General features: G+C 35.3%; 1 protein-coding gene across 1 annotated transcript in view; it reads left to right on the forward strand.

Moving 5' to 3' along the window:
• Positions 1 to 138: 138 nt before the first annotated feature.
• ITSN2 (intersectin 2) overlaps positions 139 to 16778 on the forward strand; it is a gene marked incomplete at its 3' end in the record, with an annotated part of 55081 nt that continues 38441 nt past the window's right edge. Inside the window, exon 1 of the mRNA XM_008570625.1 lies at positions 139 to 244. Within this exon, the coding sequence (XP_008568847.1) occupies positions 139 to 244 (106 nt within the window). The remainder of the gene's footprint in view (positions 245 to 16778) is intronic.

Below are 16778 nucleotides of genomic sequence, written 5' to 3' on the forward strand. Positions count from 1 at the left end.
GAGGAGCTGGATTTCTCTGAGGACTTTAATTTCCTGGGGCCACAGAAAAACACAGGATGCTGACAGGGCCTGGGTGGGAGATGCTAAAGGGACCTTGCGTGGGAGGGATGGAGCTCGCGTGGTCCCCTCGCTTTCGGGATGCGGGCAAAAGAACCCCAGGGCCACCCGCAGGCTTCCTCGGGGACCCGTTTTATTTTCGCGGAGTTGGTTTTCCTTCTTGGCAGAGGCTGGTGCGGAATGTCAGGTGAGCCGCATCGCGGTGCGTCGAAGTAGCCCGAGTCACAAGAAGACAGTGGGCGGATGCTTGGCGTCCTCGGCTCGCGTTAAGCCAAAGTTGGGAAATGTTAAAATTTGGCTTCAGCGTTATTGACTTCCAGGGTATACAGGAAGCACGAAGGGATGTAATCTCTGAGGCCAGAGTAAAGTTAATTGCTTATTAAAAAAACAAAACAGAACAACGAAAACGCCTGCATGTGCGTAGTGAATGGGTAAACCGAGGCTGAAACTGCAGCTGGCTTTGCATTCTGTAGAAAGACGCTCTGTTTGGATTTATTAAATCTTTTGCTTTGTCGCTGATGGCAAGTATGCTTCACTTGAAACTTGTATTAATAATGAATTAGGAGTATTTTTTGATAGACAACCTCTTTATCAAAAAATATTCAGAATGAAGGTTAGCACAAAATGATTGCTTTTCTACATACTTCTAGTTTGTTTTACTAATGTTTACTTGCTTACCCAGAGGTAGGCAAGGTGTGATTTGAAATTTTGTGTTGTTAGTCAGCTTAATTTGGGTAGCATAGACTCTGTAGGTTAAGCTTCTTAAGCCTCTCAAAGAAATTAATTTCCTTCTCTCCCTGTGCTGGTTTGCTATATTGCTAATCAGCGATAAAACCTAAAAGCAACCTAGAAACATCACATGAAACCTTTACACGAATTAATAATGATGTCCCTCAAAATTTAAAGGTAGTGGCAACTCTGATGTGCTCACCTTTTGCTTTTTTGATTGCGCCTGTGATTCCCTTGTCATTTCAAAAGTAAAGTGGAAGCATTTCGTGTTTATGAAGAACCTGGAAAAAATGTGCATTGCTGCTGCTTTGATGTAATATTAATAAGCAGCTGAAAGCTTGCCTTTTTTTTTTGCCCTTTAATGCATTAATAATTATTTCCTTTCTCACCTTTGTAATGAAAGGTGTAATGGTTTGAGAAAACTTGACCTGCACTGAGCAAGGGGGTACCGTTAATATTTTGACACTTCTCAAAGCTAAAATCCTGATCTCTCCTGAATATGAGGAAATGTGCACGTTCTGGGGATTGGATTTATAATTTAAACATTTTTGTATTTTCACAAAAATATAATCATGTACACCCATCAGCAGCTTTCAAGGCTTTGTCTTTTTCTTTCTTTACTATTTTTATTTTTTAGTCATTTTACTCTATATAGTTAGTATATCTCTCTTTAAAAAGTGAAAAATTTCTTACATTATCTTACGATTTTTAGTTTTAGTGTATCTTTAATATATAGTTTCACGAATTTCCATCTTTCTGGTAAGACAAGAACATTTATTGGCCATCTCCCTCAGCTATCCTCAGTATTAAAATTTATCTACCATGGTTGTCATTTATCAAGCATTTACTACAAGGGAAGCCCTATGCTAAGTGTCTTAAAAAATTATTTAAAGCTCACAAAGACCATAGGAGTACTTATTGTCCTCCCATCAAATAGATAAAGTGAAATGTTAACCTTGAGTTTAACTGACTATTCTAGGTCTCAGCTAGTGAGTACCAGAGCGAGATTTCAAATCAAGATACTTTTAACTTCATTGCCTATGCCCTTATCTGGTAGTCATCTTGGCTCAGAAAATTAAAAAAAAATAATTTATATGGGCATTCAATACATATTTGTTGAATGAACGAATGAAAGTACATATTAGTCCATTGATATATAACTAGCATTTTTATATAGTATATTTACTTATATTAACAAGTTCCAGAAATGATTCAGAATAAACTAATTACATTACTAAAAATGTGATATATTACCACCTAACAGTGCATTTGCTTTTTTTGTATTCTTGTTTTTTTAATACCTTATTTATTTGTGGAAAATTTTGTGGAAAAACTATTTTTGAAGAAAGTGTGCTAATTGTTAAAGTCAGGGTTCCAACTGTGAAACAGAAAAGTAAGATTGTTTAGAATTCTGTAAATGAGTAGATCTAAAGTTGAAGATGCATCAGAAATGCTGTACTTGAGTTCATTTTTTGACTTTGTACCATCTACAGCTATACATCACAGACACAGGTGTTAGAAATCTCTTGGGTAAAGTGTGCACACAGGTATTCTTGAGAAGGAGAAACTGAACTAATCTTAGACTATATGAAGGCAGGAAGGAAGTGGGGGAGGAAGTGATAGGATGGTGAATAGATCAAGAAATGACATATTTTCACAACTCTGAGAGGGCAGCATATTTCATTTGCAGAATGTATAGTATTTTGATACATTCATTTAAAAAATAATTTCACAACTACATCAAGGCACAGTGATTTAGTTATTTACTTGTGGAACTATTCAGTAATGATATGGTAGACATTTAGAGGTCTGTTACCAGATGGTAGACATTTAACTTATTTAACCAACTGTTGTATATTTTTAGATAATTTTCTTCGTTAACACATGTTCATTTTAGAAAAACTGTTTGTGGTTTTAATAAAAGTTTTATTTATTTTCTTCACACTATAGTGGATAAGAGTATAGGCTCTCAAGTTAGATCTCCTGCTTCCAGCTCTAGCACCAAATAGCTGTATGACTTTGGGCAAGTTACTTTAATTATCCAAGCTTCTGTTTCCTCATCTGTAAAATGGTAATCATAGTACCTATCTCATAGTGTTGTTGTGTGTAATATAAAGTGCTTAGCACAGTGACTGCTGCTTAGTGTAAGTGCCTAATAAATGTTACCTGTTCTTATTCCAACTTGCTTCAATGAGAAATTTCAAACTAACCTAGCTTAGTCCTTTTTTTTGGGGGGGGGGTGTCTTTGTTTTATCCAGTGAGTTGGAAAATAAATTAGCTTTTTTGCTCTTAATTTTAAATCAAAATTAAACCATCAAAATAATCCATATAAAAAGGCTGGAAAATAGAGAAGAACTGACCTACCATCCCATCTACCAACAAATAATCTGCCCTGGTAGTCCCTTTAATTTGGGGGGGGGGGTACATAGCTCAAAGGAAAAAGACATTCCATATCTGCAAAAGAAACTACTGCTTTGGATTATCACTTCAAAGTTTTTGAATCCAGATACTTAAATTACTTGTAGTTTTCAGTGTGAAGAGTACTTGACTAGTGAGAGGTTGGTATTGGGAAAGAATAGCGTTCAAGTGTAGAGGTTCAAAAATGACAAGGCACCAACACTGGCCATTAGGAGGACATTGATAACCTTTGCTTTGTCATTTCATTTTTTCTTAAGCACATTAGTGTATTTGGACACTACTCACCACCCTACCACCCTTCCTTCCTTAGTCTTCCATCTCCAATGTCTTTGTGGCACCTTTAAGAATGACTGATTAAATGTAAGAATTAGGTAGGTCAAGATAATAAATTTCGCAACTTATGCAACCTTCGGTGACTTTACGCTTTAGTGAATTTGAAATACTTTTTTAGGGAATGTAATTGAAAACTTCAAAAAATTAATGAAATTTGCTGAGCATGATGCAGACAGGGAATGCATGTGTAGCATTCTTTCTATAACCATGTTTATTAAGTCCTGAAAACCAAAGTGGTAGGAGGAGAGAAGACTTCTCTTCACTAGAAGCATTTTAGGCTTTTCCTCTTCTAAAGTTCCAGTGAAGTGTTTATAGTTTGAACTGGTCCAGGCACTAATCATATAACTATAACCAGTGAACAAAATACCCAAAACTTCTGTCCTTGTGGGGGAGAATGACAGTAAAATGTCCAGAAGTTGAACTTTGCTGAGTGCAATGAAGAAAAGTAAGGCAGGAAATGGGAGTAGGAAGTGTGTGTGTGTGTACATGCGCGGGCGTTGGGGAGGGGAGGATAATTGAGAGAAGTAAAATTTGCCCTCTTCAAAGTAAATAAGGAATTCAAGATTGGAGAAGGATTGCTGTGCACACTTTATGTGTAAGTGGTAGCCTTAATGTAAAGTAAGAAACTTACTAGCATTTCAGGTCACTGTATTTAACATAAATGTTTACCATTTTAGTATTATTATTTGGTTTGCACCCAGCAGATCTCTGAAAATTTCTGTTTTCTGGTCGGTTTAAACCAGAAAAAAAAATTCCCAGGCATAACATGAGCCTAGAGCAGAGATTTGTCAGATGTTTTAGAATAGTCACCTTAATTTAATTTTTTCTAAAAGTACTGTATTGTGTTCGTTTTTAAATTCTATTGACTAAATAGAATATAATCAAAATGTGTGTACTGTTTTTATTGTGATGAGTGATATATGTTCCTTGTAGAAAATTAGAAAGCTGTGGCGTTTTTAAATTCTATTGACTAAATAGAATATAATCAAAATATGTGTACTGTTTTTATTGTGATGAGTGATATATGTTCCTTGTAGAAAATTAGAAAGCTGTGGGGAAATTTAAAGAACATAATAGTCGCTAATAATCATATTACCTGGAAATAATCTTCCAGATCTTTTTCTTTGCAGAAAATGGAATTATATTATGTACTCTGCTATTTAGCTTTGTACTTTGCTTTTTAGCTTACTAGCACTTATCAAACATGGTTCTACATTATTGGCTAAATAATATTGCCCTGCTACTACTGAATGTTAATAATAATGTCTAGTGTTTGTTGAGCATTTACTATATCCTAGTTGTTTTTGAGACACTTTATATATTTTAACTCATTTAGTCTTTTAGCCTCTCTTTAAGAGCCGTTCTGTTGATTTATTTTACAGTTGAGAAAATTGAGCAAGGACAGATTTAGTACTTTGCCCAAGATCACATAGCTAGTGGGTGGTAGACCTAGGATACGAATTTAGTCTGACTCTAGATCCTATGCTCATAATCATTATCATATATTGTTTCTCTAACATTAAGGTAGTTTGTAATTTTTTTATTCTAAATTATGCCTCAGTTAACATCTTTACAGCTGTATATGTGTTCACATCTATGAATATTTCCTTAGAGTAAATTTCTAGTAGTAGAATTAGTAGATCAAAAGGTATGGATACTTCCTAAACCCTACGTAAATATATTGCTAAGTTGTCTTCCAGAAAAATTCATTGGTACCAAAGTGTACTCCTACCAAGTGAAGCCAGTTCTATTTCTCCATATCCTTGGAAACACTGGCTTTTAAAAAATCTGCTAATTTAATAAAGACTACCTTGTTTTAATTCCTCTTTTCTCTGAGTGTTAATAAGATTACACTTTTTTCATTTTTCTTCTTTGAGAAATGTTGGTCTCTACTTCTTTCTCATTTCATTGACATGTTCATCTCTTGTTTATTTCTTTTTTTTTTTTTCCTTTTTGTCTTTTTCCGTGTCCGGCAACGGATCGCAACCCTCAGTGTCGCCCCCGTACCGGACCGGGACCGGCAACGGGATCGCAACCCTCGGTGTTGCTCCCGTGCCTCGCTCAGCCAGTGAGCGGGAACCGGTCTGTATGTGGGATCCGAACCCTCGGCGGGAGCGCCACCACGCTCCCAAGCAGCGCACTATAGCAGTGCGCCACCGGGCCGGCCCATCTCTTGTTTATTTCTAAGAATTCTTTATATAGTAAAAATAGTAACTCTTTGCCATATAGGTATAAATTTTTTTCCAAGTTTGTTTCTTAGTTTATGAATTTCTAAAAATGATAATGATAATAGCTAACATTTACGTATTACCTCCCATGTATTCTAAGTGCTTTACATTTGTTAACTCATTTAATTTTTACAACATCCCTGTGAGGTAGGTGCTTACTGGTCCCATTTATAAAGTCCTCTGACATTGTCTTTTTAATTCTCAAACAGCCCATATCTGTTCCCAATTCCTAAAAATCCCTTTTTTTCTCATAGCCTGCTATTGGATACCTACAAGTGGTCTTCAGAATGTTCATGGAAAGATTCGTGTTATGTTTTAATTCTGTTTTTCCACAAACCTTTCAAAGTACCTCATACTGATTAGTCCTTATTACTCAGTTTAGGAGTCATTTCCTCTGGGATTGCTCATCTGATAACTTTCTAGTTCCCTAAAGCAAAGTTAGATGCCCATCTTCTATCTTTTCTTCATACTTATAACACTTGTATGGAATTTTAATTTTTGGTCTTATTCTTCTGCATTCCCTACTCTTACACATCTGATAACTCAGTAAATATTTGTTGATTTCAGTTAAAGGTGCTGATGGTGACATTGGTGATGCCAAGAAGCAAGTCAATTGATGTAAGACAGATGAGAATAGGCTGAATAGTCAGTTACTCCCCTTTCCCCCTCCATCAGTCCAGGCTGACTCACAAGCTATTCTTAGGTGTCCCCCGCCCCTTTTTGTAGGTGAATTGTCTTGTTCAGAGTTGTTGACTAATTCTTCTAAAATTGGTTTAATTTAAATCTTGAATATAATTTGAGGACTAACTACTTCAGTATTAGTTTACCATACCTGTTCTTTTATGCCCTTCTGGTTGATTCTAAACTTAACATTTATAAAAATCCAAACTTATAATTTGTATTTAGACATCTTAAACTAAAGATGCTAATTTGCAGAACTAGAATTAAGTTTGTGTAGAGAAGTTGTCTTAGAAGCTTGTCTCAACATGCTTTGTGTATTTGAGTCCCTAAGCCTCTGGATAGAAATAATAATAATCTTTTTTTCAAATATTGATTAAAGCGAGAAAAACATGCCCTTTTTGTTAATAATTGATACAACTGTAATTTGTTTCCATGAAATCAAGTTGATTACTGATTATATTTGGAAAAAAAATGTTGAAATAATAGTTATAGTAACTGTCATTTATGAGTACCTCCTATGTGCCAGATGTTTTACAGGTGTGATATCTAAACCTTAAAATAACCTGGCATTTAGGTACAGTTATTCACATTTGTAAGATAGGAAATTGAAGCTATGTCATGCATAAGTCTGCAAAGCAAGGGATTACGTACACTGGGATTCAAACTCAAGTTGGTTGATCTCTTTCCAGAGTTCATGTTCCAGTCTATCAGCCTGCTTGTCCTCAGTGCAATCGAAAAAATGCTAATCACACATAGTCATATTTTAATGCCTACCTTGTGGCTGACTGCTGGACACTAGGTATATGAAGATAAAGAGACATTCACAGAGCTCACAGTCTAATAGAGGTGGGACAGGCATGAAAATAGAAGTTACAATAATAGGTGGTATGTAGTTTAATGATATAAATACAAGAAATGGGAATGTGGCAAAGAAATCTTTCACAAGCAGAAGTGTCACTGAGAAGGTAGGTAGTTCTACAAGTGCAGAAAGAGGGGGCATGGGAATAAGATGGAGTGGAGTTAAAGAGGGGAAAGTATTTCAACTGTGGAAAGGAAGGCAGAAGATAGACCCTAAAATACCTTGTATATTGTGCAAAGGATATTAAGTTTTTTAAAAATAACAGCTTTTTTGAGATATAGTTCATATACCATAAAATTCACCCTTTTAAAGTTTATAATTCACTGGTTTTTAGTATATCCACATGGTTGTGCAGTCACTATCACTATCTAATTTTAGAACATTTTCAACATCCTTAAAAAAACCCCTATACCCAGTAGCAGTCACACTCCATTTCCCCCAGCAGCCCTAGCTCTAGGCAGTCACTAATCTACTCTATGGCTTTACCTATTCTGGACATTTCATATAAATGGAATTATACAATATGTGGTCTTTTGTGACTGGCTTCTTTTACCATAATGTTTTCAAGATTCATCCATGTTATAGCATGTATCAGTGCTTCATTCCTTTTTTTGGCCTAATAATATTCTCTTGTATGGATATGCCATATTTTATCTGTTCATCAGTTGATGGGCATGTGGGTTACTTCTACTTTTTGGCTATTGTGAATAATGCTGTTGTGAGCATTAGTGTATAGGTTTTTGAGTGGACATATGTTTGTTTTCATTTGTCTTGGGCTCCTACTTAAAGGGGAGTTGCTGAGTTATATGGTAACTTATGTATAACATTTTGGGGAACTTCCAAATTGTTTTCCAAAGCAGTTGAACCATTTTATATTTCTACCAGCAATTGTGTGTTCCAATTTAGGAGATTAGATTTTTACCAATCTCTCTTGGTAAGCAGAATCAGGATCAAAGTGGAAAAATTGTTGAAAATATTAGATTGCTGTATCTCCAGTGTGGTCCAAGATACATAACAAAGTCATGAGGCTTTTCCTGATGGATGATGGACCAAAAAAATACTAAGGGCTTATTGTTATTTCCTTCCCATAGTCTTTGATATTTATGTATTAGTATGGGCTACTTACTAATTATCTGAGTTATTAAACATTAAAGAAATTTAGTGTTTATGAACTAAAAATAGCTAATTTCTAGAGCTTACTTAGGGTTCTAATTTAGTTTCCTTCTAAGAAATCTATCAGCAATACAGTGCTTTCACAGCATTGAAAAATTCCTATTATGCCTGCTCACATTCAGATAGATACTATTTTCACTGCATCATTGGTGTTGTCTTGAGTTGGATGTGGTTCCAAGTGTTGCTGCTCTTTGATTAATGTAATTGTAGAATTAATGTTATGTTTAAAATTTTTGTTGACCATTTTGCTCTTATGTAATTGTTGCATTGCTATAATAAATCATAGAGTTATTTTTCTGCTGGAAAATGGGAGCAGGTGGGTAGGTTGGATCTCTAGTCCCACTTGGGTGGGCCATAGTTAGAATAGTTTGCGAACGAATGGGTTACATAATTGGAAGGATCTTTCCCACTTTAATATCTTATAATTTTTTTAACATGGGAATTTGTGTATGTTATAATTAAGGGTTTTAACTATGGAATATATGAATCCTCTGAAAGTCAGTTGGCTTTGGAGGTATGAAACCTTTGGAATCATGTGCCAAATTTTGTGCATTTGTGTTTTTCCAGGGGGAGCAACCTTAGGTTTTATCAGCTTTTAAAAAAAAGAAGTCTGTAACCCCCAAAATTAAAGAATTCAGGTTGATAAAGAGAATTTGTAAATTTGTGGTTTTAAGTATTCGGTGGAAGCGAAATTTTGCTTTGGTTAGGTATTGCTGTTCAGTGATAGATATTTTCTGGATACACTATTCATTTTAGAGAAACTAATCACATGTTAGAATATTTCTGTTTTATTTTTTTTCTGGTAATTTTTCTTCCTGTTAGAACTTGGAATTTGCTTTAAAAAATCCTCATTTCACACTTATTTTATATTTACTTTCTTGGATGATGGGGATGTTATATTCAAGAACACTTTTTTCTGCTGTGATAGTGTGCTTTTTTTTTGTAGTAATTGAAGTGTATTGTTAATTTTTTAAAAAACTTCAAATTGGCTCGATAGAATAGGAAAATAGATGAGTGCTTTTTTGTCCATTGGCTACAGCTGTAGTTTGATTTTCTTTCCTTTACTCTTTTGTTCTGTTAGTGTTTTGGTTGAGCTTTTTTAAAACTACCAATCACAGGTGGAAGCTGTTCACATGCAGCCTGTGCTGGGGTGTGGCATCAGCTTGGATGGCAGACCCTTTAGGCCTCTGCAGTAGGGTGTCTATGTAGGAGTGTACTTTTTTTTCTCTACAGTGTTTAGCACTGGATGTAGCATAGCTGGATTTGAGATGAGATTGGTAATTTCAGATAAATGCTTTAGGTAAAACAGACTTGTTATTTAATATCATTTATAATACATTAAAATCATTTTATTTATTAGATAATGATTTATTAACTACAGTCCTGTTTTCATATGTTTAGGTTGTTTTCTTTTTTTGCTATTATAAATAAAACTATGATGGATATTGTTATTCAGCAAATATATTGAACATTTATTCTGCCAAACACTATTAGGTGCTAGAATCACAAAGATCAGGTCCTTCCCCTCAAAGAGTTTTCTTCTAATCCCTGATATGTGCATATATAATTTTGAATATTTACATTAATATTTTATAATTTTGTGGATTTAAAAAAAATTACATTATATCATAAACATTTCCTATCTACCATAGCCTTGAAATTATTATTTGTAACAGTTATGTATATTCTGAGTGAATATAATTTTATTTTCTTGCCTCTTTCTCTATTTTTGGATAAATTAACTTATTTGTGTATTTTCTAGTATTGATAACACTGTACTATGCATTTTTTTTTTTTTTTTTAAAGATGACCGGTAAGAGGATCTTAACCCTTGACTTGGTGTTGTCAGCACCATGCTCACCCAGTGAGCCAACCAGCCATCCCTATACGGGATCTGAACCCATGGCCTAGGTGTTATCAGCACCACACTCTCCTGAGTGAGCCATGGGCCAGCCCTGTACTATGCATTTTTTTTTTCCCGTTTTGTCTTTTTTCGTGTCCGGCAACAGATCGCAACCCTCAGTGTCGCGCCCGTACCGGACCGGGACCGGCAACGGGATCGCAAACCTCGGTGCTGCGCCCGCACCTCGCTCAGCCAGTGAGCGGGAACCGGTCTGTATGTGGGATCCGAACCCTCGGCGGGAGTGCCACCGCGCTCCCAAGCGGCGCACTGTAGCAGTGCGCCACCGGGCCGGCCCCTGTACTATGCATTTTTGCAATCTATTTTCCTTCTTTGGATTATCTTCTTAAGATAAATCCCTACAAATGAGTCAAGTGGGTATTTTGTTTTGGATGAATCTTGCCAAAGTTAGAGGGACATGTTTTACTTTTACTGTGCTTTAACCTTCTATTTTTGAGGTATTTGCTTTTTTAATTGATAGACTTAATTTTTAAAAGTTTTAAATTTACAGAAAAATTGAGCAGATAGTACAACATTCTATGTACCCCTCTACCCACCCCACACATAGTTTCTCCTATTAATAACATCTTACATTAGTATGGTGTATTTTTTATAGATAATGAGCCAATATTGATACATTATTATTAGCTAAAGCCCATGCTTTATTCCATTTTCCTTAGTTTTTACATAATGTCCCTTTTCTCTTCTGAGACCCCATCCAGGATACCACATTACATTTAATTGTTATGGTTACTTAGGCTCCTCTTGGTTATGACAGTTCCTTAGACTTTCCTTGTTTTTGATGACTTTGACAGTTTTGAGGGGTACTCAGGTATATTGTACGATGCTCTCCTCCTGGAATTTGTCTAATGTTTTATCATGACTGGACTAACGGGTTTTTAAGAGGAAGATTACCAATGTAAAGTGGCCTTTTAATCCATAATATCAAAGGTACCTACTGTCTACATGCTTTATGACTACTGATGTTGACCTTGATCATTTGGCTAAAGTAGCATTTGTCAGGTTTTTCCTTTCCACATTTACTCCTTCTCCCTTCTTTCCATGTTGTACTCTGCCCTTCTGCCTTTCCTTCTTTATGGGTTGGGATGCAGTCTTAGGGGTCAGAGTGTTGAGAATGGTAGACACTGCTAGACACTGCACGTGGTGGTAATGGTGGTGGTGATGGAAGAGTGGAGGAAACAATTTGGACCCATATCTGTTTCTCTACTCCAAAGTAAAAATCCAGAGAGATCAAATATATACATTTAAAAAAATCCTAAGTCATGTAAGTACTAGAATAAAATATAGGACGATTTTCTGGTAGGAGACCTGATATGAGACAGACCTTTCTTAGTACGGCAGGATACTCAGTACCTATAAACGAAAGTTTGACAGATTTTGGTATGTGAAAATAAGGAAGTTGGCATAATAAAAGATTCCCTAAAATTGAAAGGCAACAAATTGGATAACAAGCATTTACAAGATATGTTACAGATAAAAGCTTACTGTTTATCAATATAATATCTTTTATTGTCATGCATAGAAAAAGATCTGTGGAAGGATACAGGTCAAGTTGTTAATAACAGGGTATTTTAAGGGACTGTGGTGGGGAATGGTGGTCAAAGAAACTTTGGCTTTATGTGTATATTTTAAGTTTTTATAAGTTAATATATATGTATTACATGCATACTAAAAAATAAATTATGATCTATCCATCCTACTGAATAGTATGTAGAATTAAAAAGAATGTGATATTTCTGATGGGCATTGTCTAAGAGGCATAAGACAATGTAAAATGTCACAGAATAGGTAAAACAAAATGATATGTGCATATTTCTACATTTATACAATATGTAAAAATTGTAAGAATACTCCTGTAAGAATACTGTAAGAATACTCCTAATGGCTAATATGGTTGTCTTTGGGGATGGTACTGGGAGTGGGATACACTGTAAGAATACTCCTAATGGCTAATATGGTTGTCTTTGGGGATGGTACTGGGAGTGGGATAGTAAAGAGTAATTTTCATGTTTTGTTCTTTATACTTTTGTGTTATTTAATGCTTTTGCATCAGAATTATTTATATAATAAAAGAATATTAATGGGGGGAAAAGGCTGAAATGGAAGAAATATATGAGCTCCCACAGATATGTAAGAAAAAGATCCTGTAGAACCACGCTATCCAGTACAGTAGCCACTAGCAACATGTGGCCAATGAACACTTGATATGTAGCTAGTCTGCGTTGTGAAGTACTCTAAAAAGTGTATAATACACACTGGAGTTTGAAGACTTAGTACAAAAAAAGGAACAATCACATGTTGAAATGATGATATTTAGATATGAGTTATAATATATATATACATAATAATAATTATTATTATTTTTGGCAGCTGGCTGGTTTGGGGATCTAAACTCTTGACCTTAAATAAAATATATTAATAACATCAATTTCACCTGTTTCTTTTTACTTTTCAAAATGTGGCTACTAGAAAATTTAAAATTACATATGTGGCTTGCATTATGTTTTCATTGAACAGTACTGCTATAGAAAATGGGCAAAAGAAATGAATAGGTGATTAATAGGAGAAATATGCATGATAAATATATGAAAGATGACCTGTTCACTAATGATCAAAGAAGTGAAAATTTTAAAAAGAAATTTTTTTTGCCTTCAGATTGGCAAAATATACAGTAATTGTTTATACCAAATATTGGCAAGATTATGCAGAAACAAATGCGCTTACATACCAGTTGGCATGTAAAATGGTACCAAATTTTTAGAAAGCAATTTGGTACCCATTAAGTCTACCTCTAGAAGTATTATTCTATCTAAATACTCAGTATATATGTGAGGATGTTCAAAGTAGCATCGTTTCCTAAGCAAAAAGCAATCTTAATGTCCATGAACAGGGGGTAGCTTAAACAAATTATGGTATATAATAAAATGCTACACATTTATTTAAAAGGTTATGACTGATTTATTATATATAGCTATGGATGGATGTTCATAATAGGTGGAATGAAAAGTAAGTAACAGAATAGTATGCATAGTATAATTTTACTTTGTTTTTAAAATAACTTGTTTGTTTATATATACATGAAAGAGATTTGGAAAGATAAATACCAAACTGTTAACTGGTAGTGTCAGGAGTGGGTCTTCAGGTCCACCCCTCTTCTTTTGTCTGTACTGTCTGCTCAATAAATTGCATGTTTGAGATTTTTGTTACATTTGTTGGGAGAGGAAAGTTTCATTAAGGAAAATAATGTTTGTGGAGAATTGCTTAGAGGAAATGCAGTGGATTACTGGGATAGTTACTCTAAAATGTCTTTCCGAATTAAGTCAGAGTTAGAGGGTTGTGTTTAAGTCCTATATTATTGGTATTATGCTATCAGTCTATATTGACAGACTTTCTAGACGAAGTCCGATTTAGGCTGTTTGGAAATGTCTATTAAAATTACAATGTTCTTACCCTCTAACCTTCTACTTCCACTTCTAGAATTTATCTTTGGAAACACATATCTGTACATAGACCTATGTTTACGTACATACAAAGTTACTTCAAAAAGTTCGTGGAAAGATTTGTGTTTTAATTCTATTTTTCGTGAACTTTTTGAAGTACCCTTGTATATGAAGAATATTTATTGTAGGATTGTTTGTGTTGGTGAAAAATTGGTAATATGAAAAAGCTAGGCTGCAGAACAGTGAAGTATGATTTTTTTTTTTGTAAAGTAGTATTTGCTGGTATATAATAGGAAAATATCTGGAAAAAATATATTTGAAACTGTTAATGATTGTTATCTTGGTAATGTACTTATGCTTTCTATTCTATATATTTTTTAATGTTTAATTTTTAAGGTAATTGTGCGAATTTACATTAGTATCTGCTAGGAGTTAATGTAGTATTTATTTTTGCTTCTATTGTTATGGTTGTGTGCATTGTTATTAGCCCTTCACACATCATCTATTTTCCCAGACCACACTAGTCACTCTGCTTTTGCATGTACTATTACCTCTGCCTGGTATGTTTTTCCTCACGTTCATTCATTTAACAAATGTTTTGATGTGGAGAGCCTAAGCTAATTTGAATGCAAACCTAAATGTGTATATGTCTGGTTGATTCATGGGAACTGATTTACATGTGAACTCTTTCTTGGCTTGAAGAGGAGGGAAATGTGTGCTTAGGTACGTAGAGACCTAGGAGATCAAAGAGTCTGTTTTTAGCCCGGCCCTTTGGACTGTTGTCTGAGCTTTAAGAAGAGAGAGAAAGAAGTGTTGCAGAAAAAAAGCTGTACTTTCTCAACTTCTTTTTCTTCTGCTTCCAAATTTTATGTATGCCTTCGTTTATCCTTACTATCTTTCCTGAACTTTATTCTCAGAGCCAGAAATGTGTCTTCCAGGTTCTAACTTTATGGTCTGGTGCTGTCTACTTCCTCTTTCTCTGGACCCTAACTTACATTAGGTAACCTCCCTTTCCTCTCCTTTTTGGAAGTTGTCTTTGTTTTTTCTCTAAAAATACTGTAGTTTTGTTCTTCCACCTAAAAAATAAAGCCTTATAATAACCCTGCCTCCCTTTCTTAAAGCTTCTTACCTTTCCTCCCACCTTCCTCCCCTTTCTTTAACAACGTACACCTTGAGTCACCTATACTTCACCACCCATTTATTGCCTAATTCACTTCAATATGACTTATACAGCCATCACTATGCTGGAACTGCACTCATGACAGATTCCCCAAACTAATGGCCGATCTTGACTTCTGTGACATTTGGCAATGACAACTGTCTTCTTCAAACTCTTTTCTTAACTCTATATCCTGATTTCTCCTGTTTTTCACCCTCTGACTATTCTCTCTTGTTTCTTATGTGTTTTCTCCCTGGAAAATGTCAGTTACTGATATGGTTATAGATGTTCCCAATCCCTGATGGCTACCAAATCTGGGTCTCTAGCTTGAGCGTAGTTCTTGCTGTCTCTTGGTGGTCTCCATCTGGATGTCTTTGTAGGTATGTCAGATTAGGTTTGCTCAAAATTGAACACCCCCCAAATCTAACATCCAAATCCCTACTTTCTTAGAGCTTTTGTCTTGGTTAATATTACTGTTCCACAGTCACCCAAGATAGAAAACTCATCTGTGGTGCTCTTCTTTCATCTTGCACATTTAGCTGATCAGAAAATCCTGTTCATTTTACCTCTGAAATGCCTCTTCTCCATTGCTTCAATTCACGTTCTCACCTCCTGGATTATGGCAGTCACTTCATAATTGGTGTCTTTATCTCAAAACTGTCAAATCCAGTTAAATTTCCTATACTGCTTGTCAGAATTCTCTGCTTCTGCCCTTAAAAGACCACATTCTTCTATTGTTTCTTATCCATGCTTTCCATGGGTAATGTCATTTATTGAGTTTAAGACTATTCCCAATCCCTGATAACTACCAAATCTGGTCTCTAACTAGAACATATACTGTGTATTAAATACTGGCTAACCATGACTTGCACAGTGAAATGCTAAATCAGTACCATGACTTACTTTGTTCCTTAAATTGTGTGATCTTGGCAAGTTACTTAATCTCTTTGGCTTCTATTATTTCTAAAATGAAGGGGATGGAATTCAGTATGTTTTTGTTTAACTGTTTTTTAGGAAATCATCAGGTAAAATCTTATGGAGAAGCTTGAAGCATAAAACACAGCAACAGGACCGGCCCGGTGGCGCACTGGAGGGTGCGCCGCTTGGGAGTGTGGCGGCGCTCCCGCCGAGGGTTTGGATCCCATGTGGAGACCGGTTCCCGCTCACTGGCTGAGCGTGGTGCGGGCGCAACACTGAGGGTTGCGATCCCATTACCGGTCAGTAAAAAAGACAAAAAGGAAAAAAATAAAAAAATAAAAATAAATAAAACACAGAAACAGAGCTGTTCTCATTGAAGTTGGTATCTCCTCCAAACCCTCCATTCCTCTTCTCAACCCAATCTCTGTTGTACCTCCTTGAAACTTCTAGAACTCCAAAAGGGACAATTTGAAGGCTACTGGGTTTCTAAAAGTCTTTTTTAATACTTAAGATTATGTGAATTATTTGAAATCACATTGCTTTCAAATGACAGTCTTTGTTTTGTTTTGTTTTTCCAAATTTTATTTTATTTTGTCAATATACAATGTGGTTGATTATTGTGGCCAATTACCGAAACCTCCCTCCCTCCTCCCTCTCCCCACTCCCTCCCAACAACCTCCTATCTGTTCTCTTGTCATCTCAACTTCAAGGAATTGTAATTGTTGTGTCTTCTTCCCTATCCCCCCTGGTTTTTTTTTTTTGTATTTATTTATTTATTTTTAGCTCCCACAAATAAGTTAGAACAAAATGGTGCATTTTTCTCTTTGGAAAATGGTATGGAGGTTCCTCAAACAACTGCAGA

Source organism: Galeopterus variegatus, unplaced genomic scaffold, assembly GCF_000696425.1.
Source record: "Galeopterus variegatus unplaced genomic scaffold, G_variegatus-3.0.2 Scaffold620, whole genome shotgun sequence".
Lineage (NCBI taxonomy): Eukaryota > Metazoa > Chordata > Mammalia > Dermoptera > Cynocephalidae > Galeopterus > Galeopterus variegatus.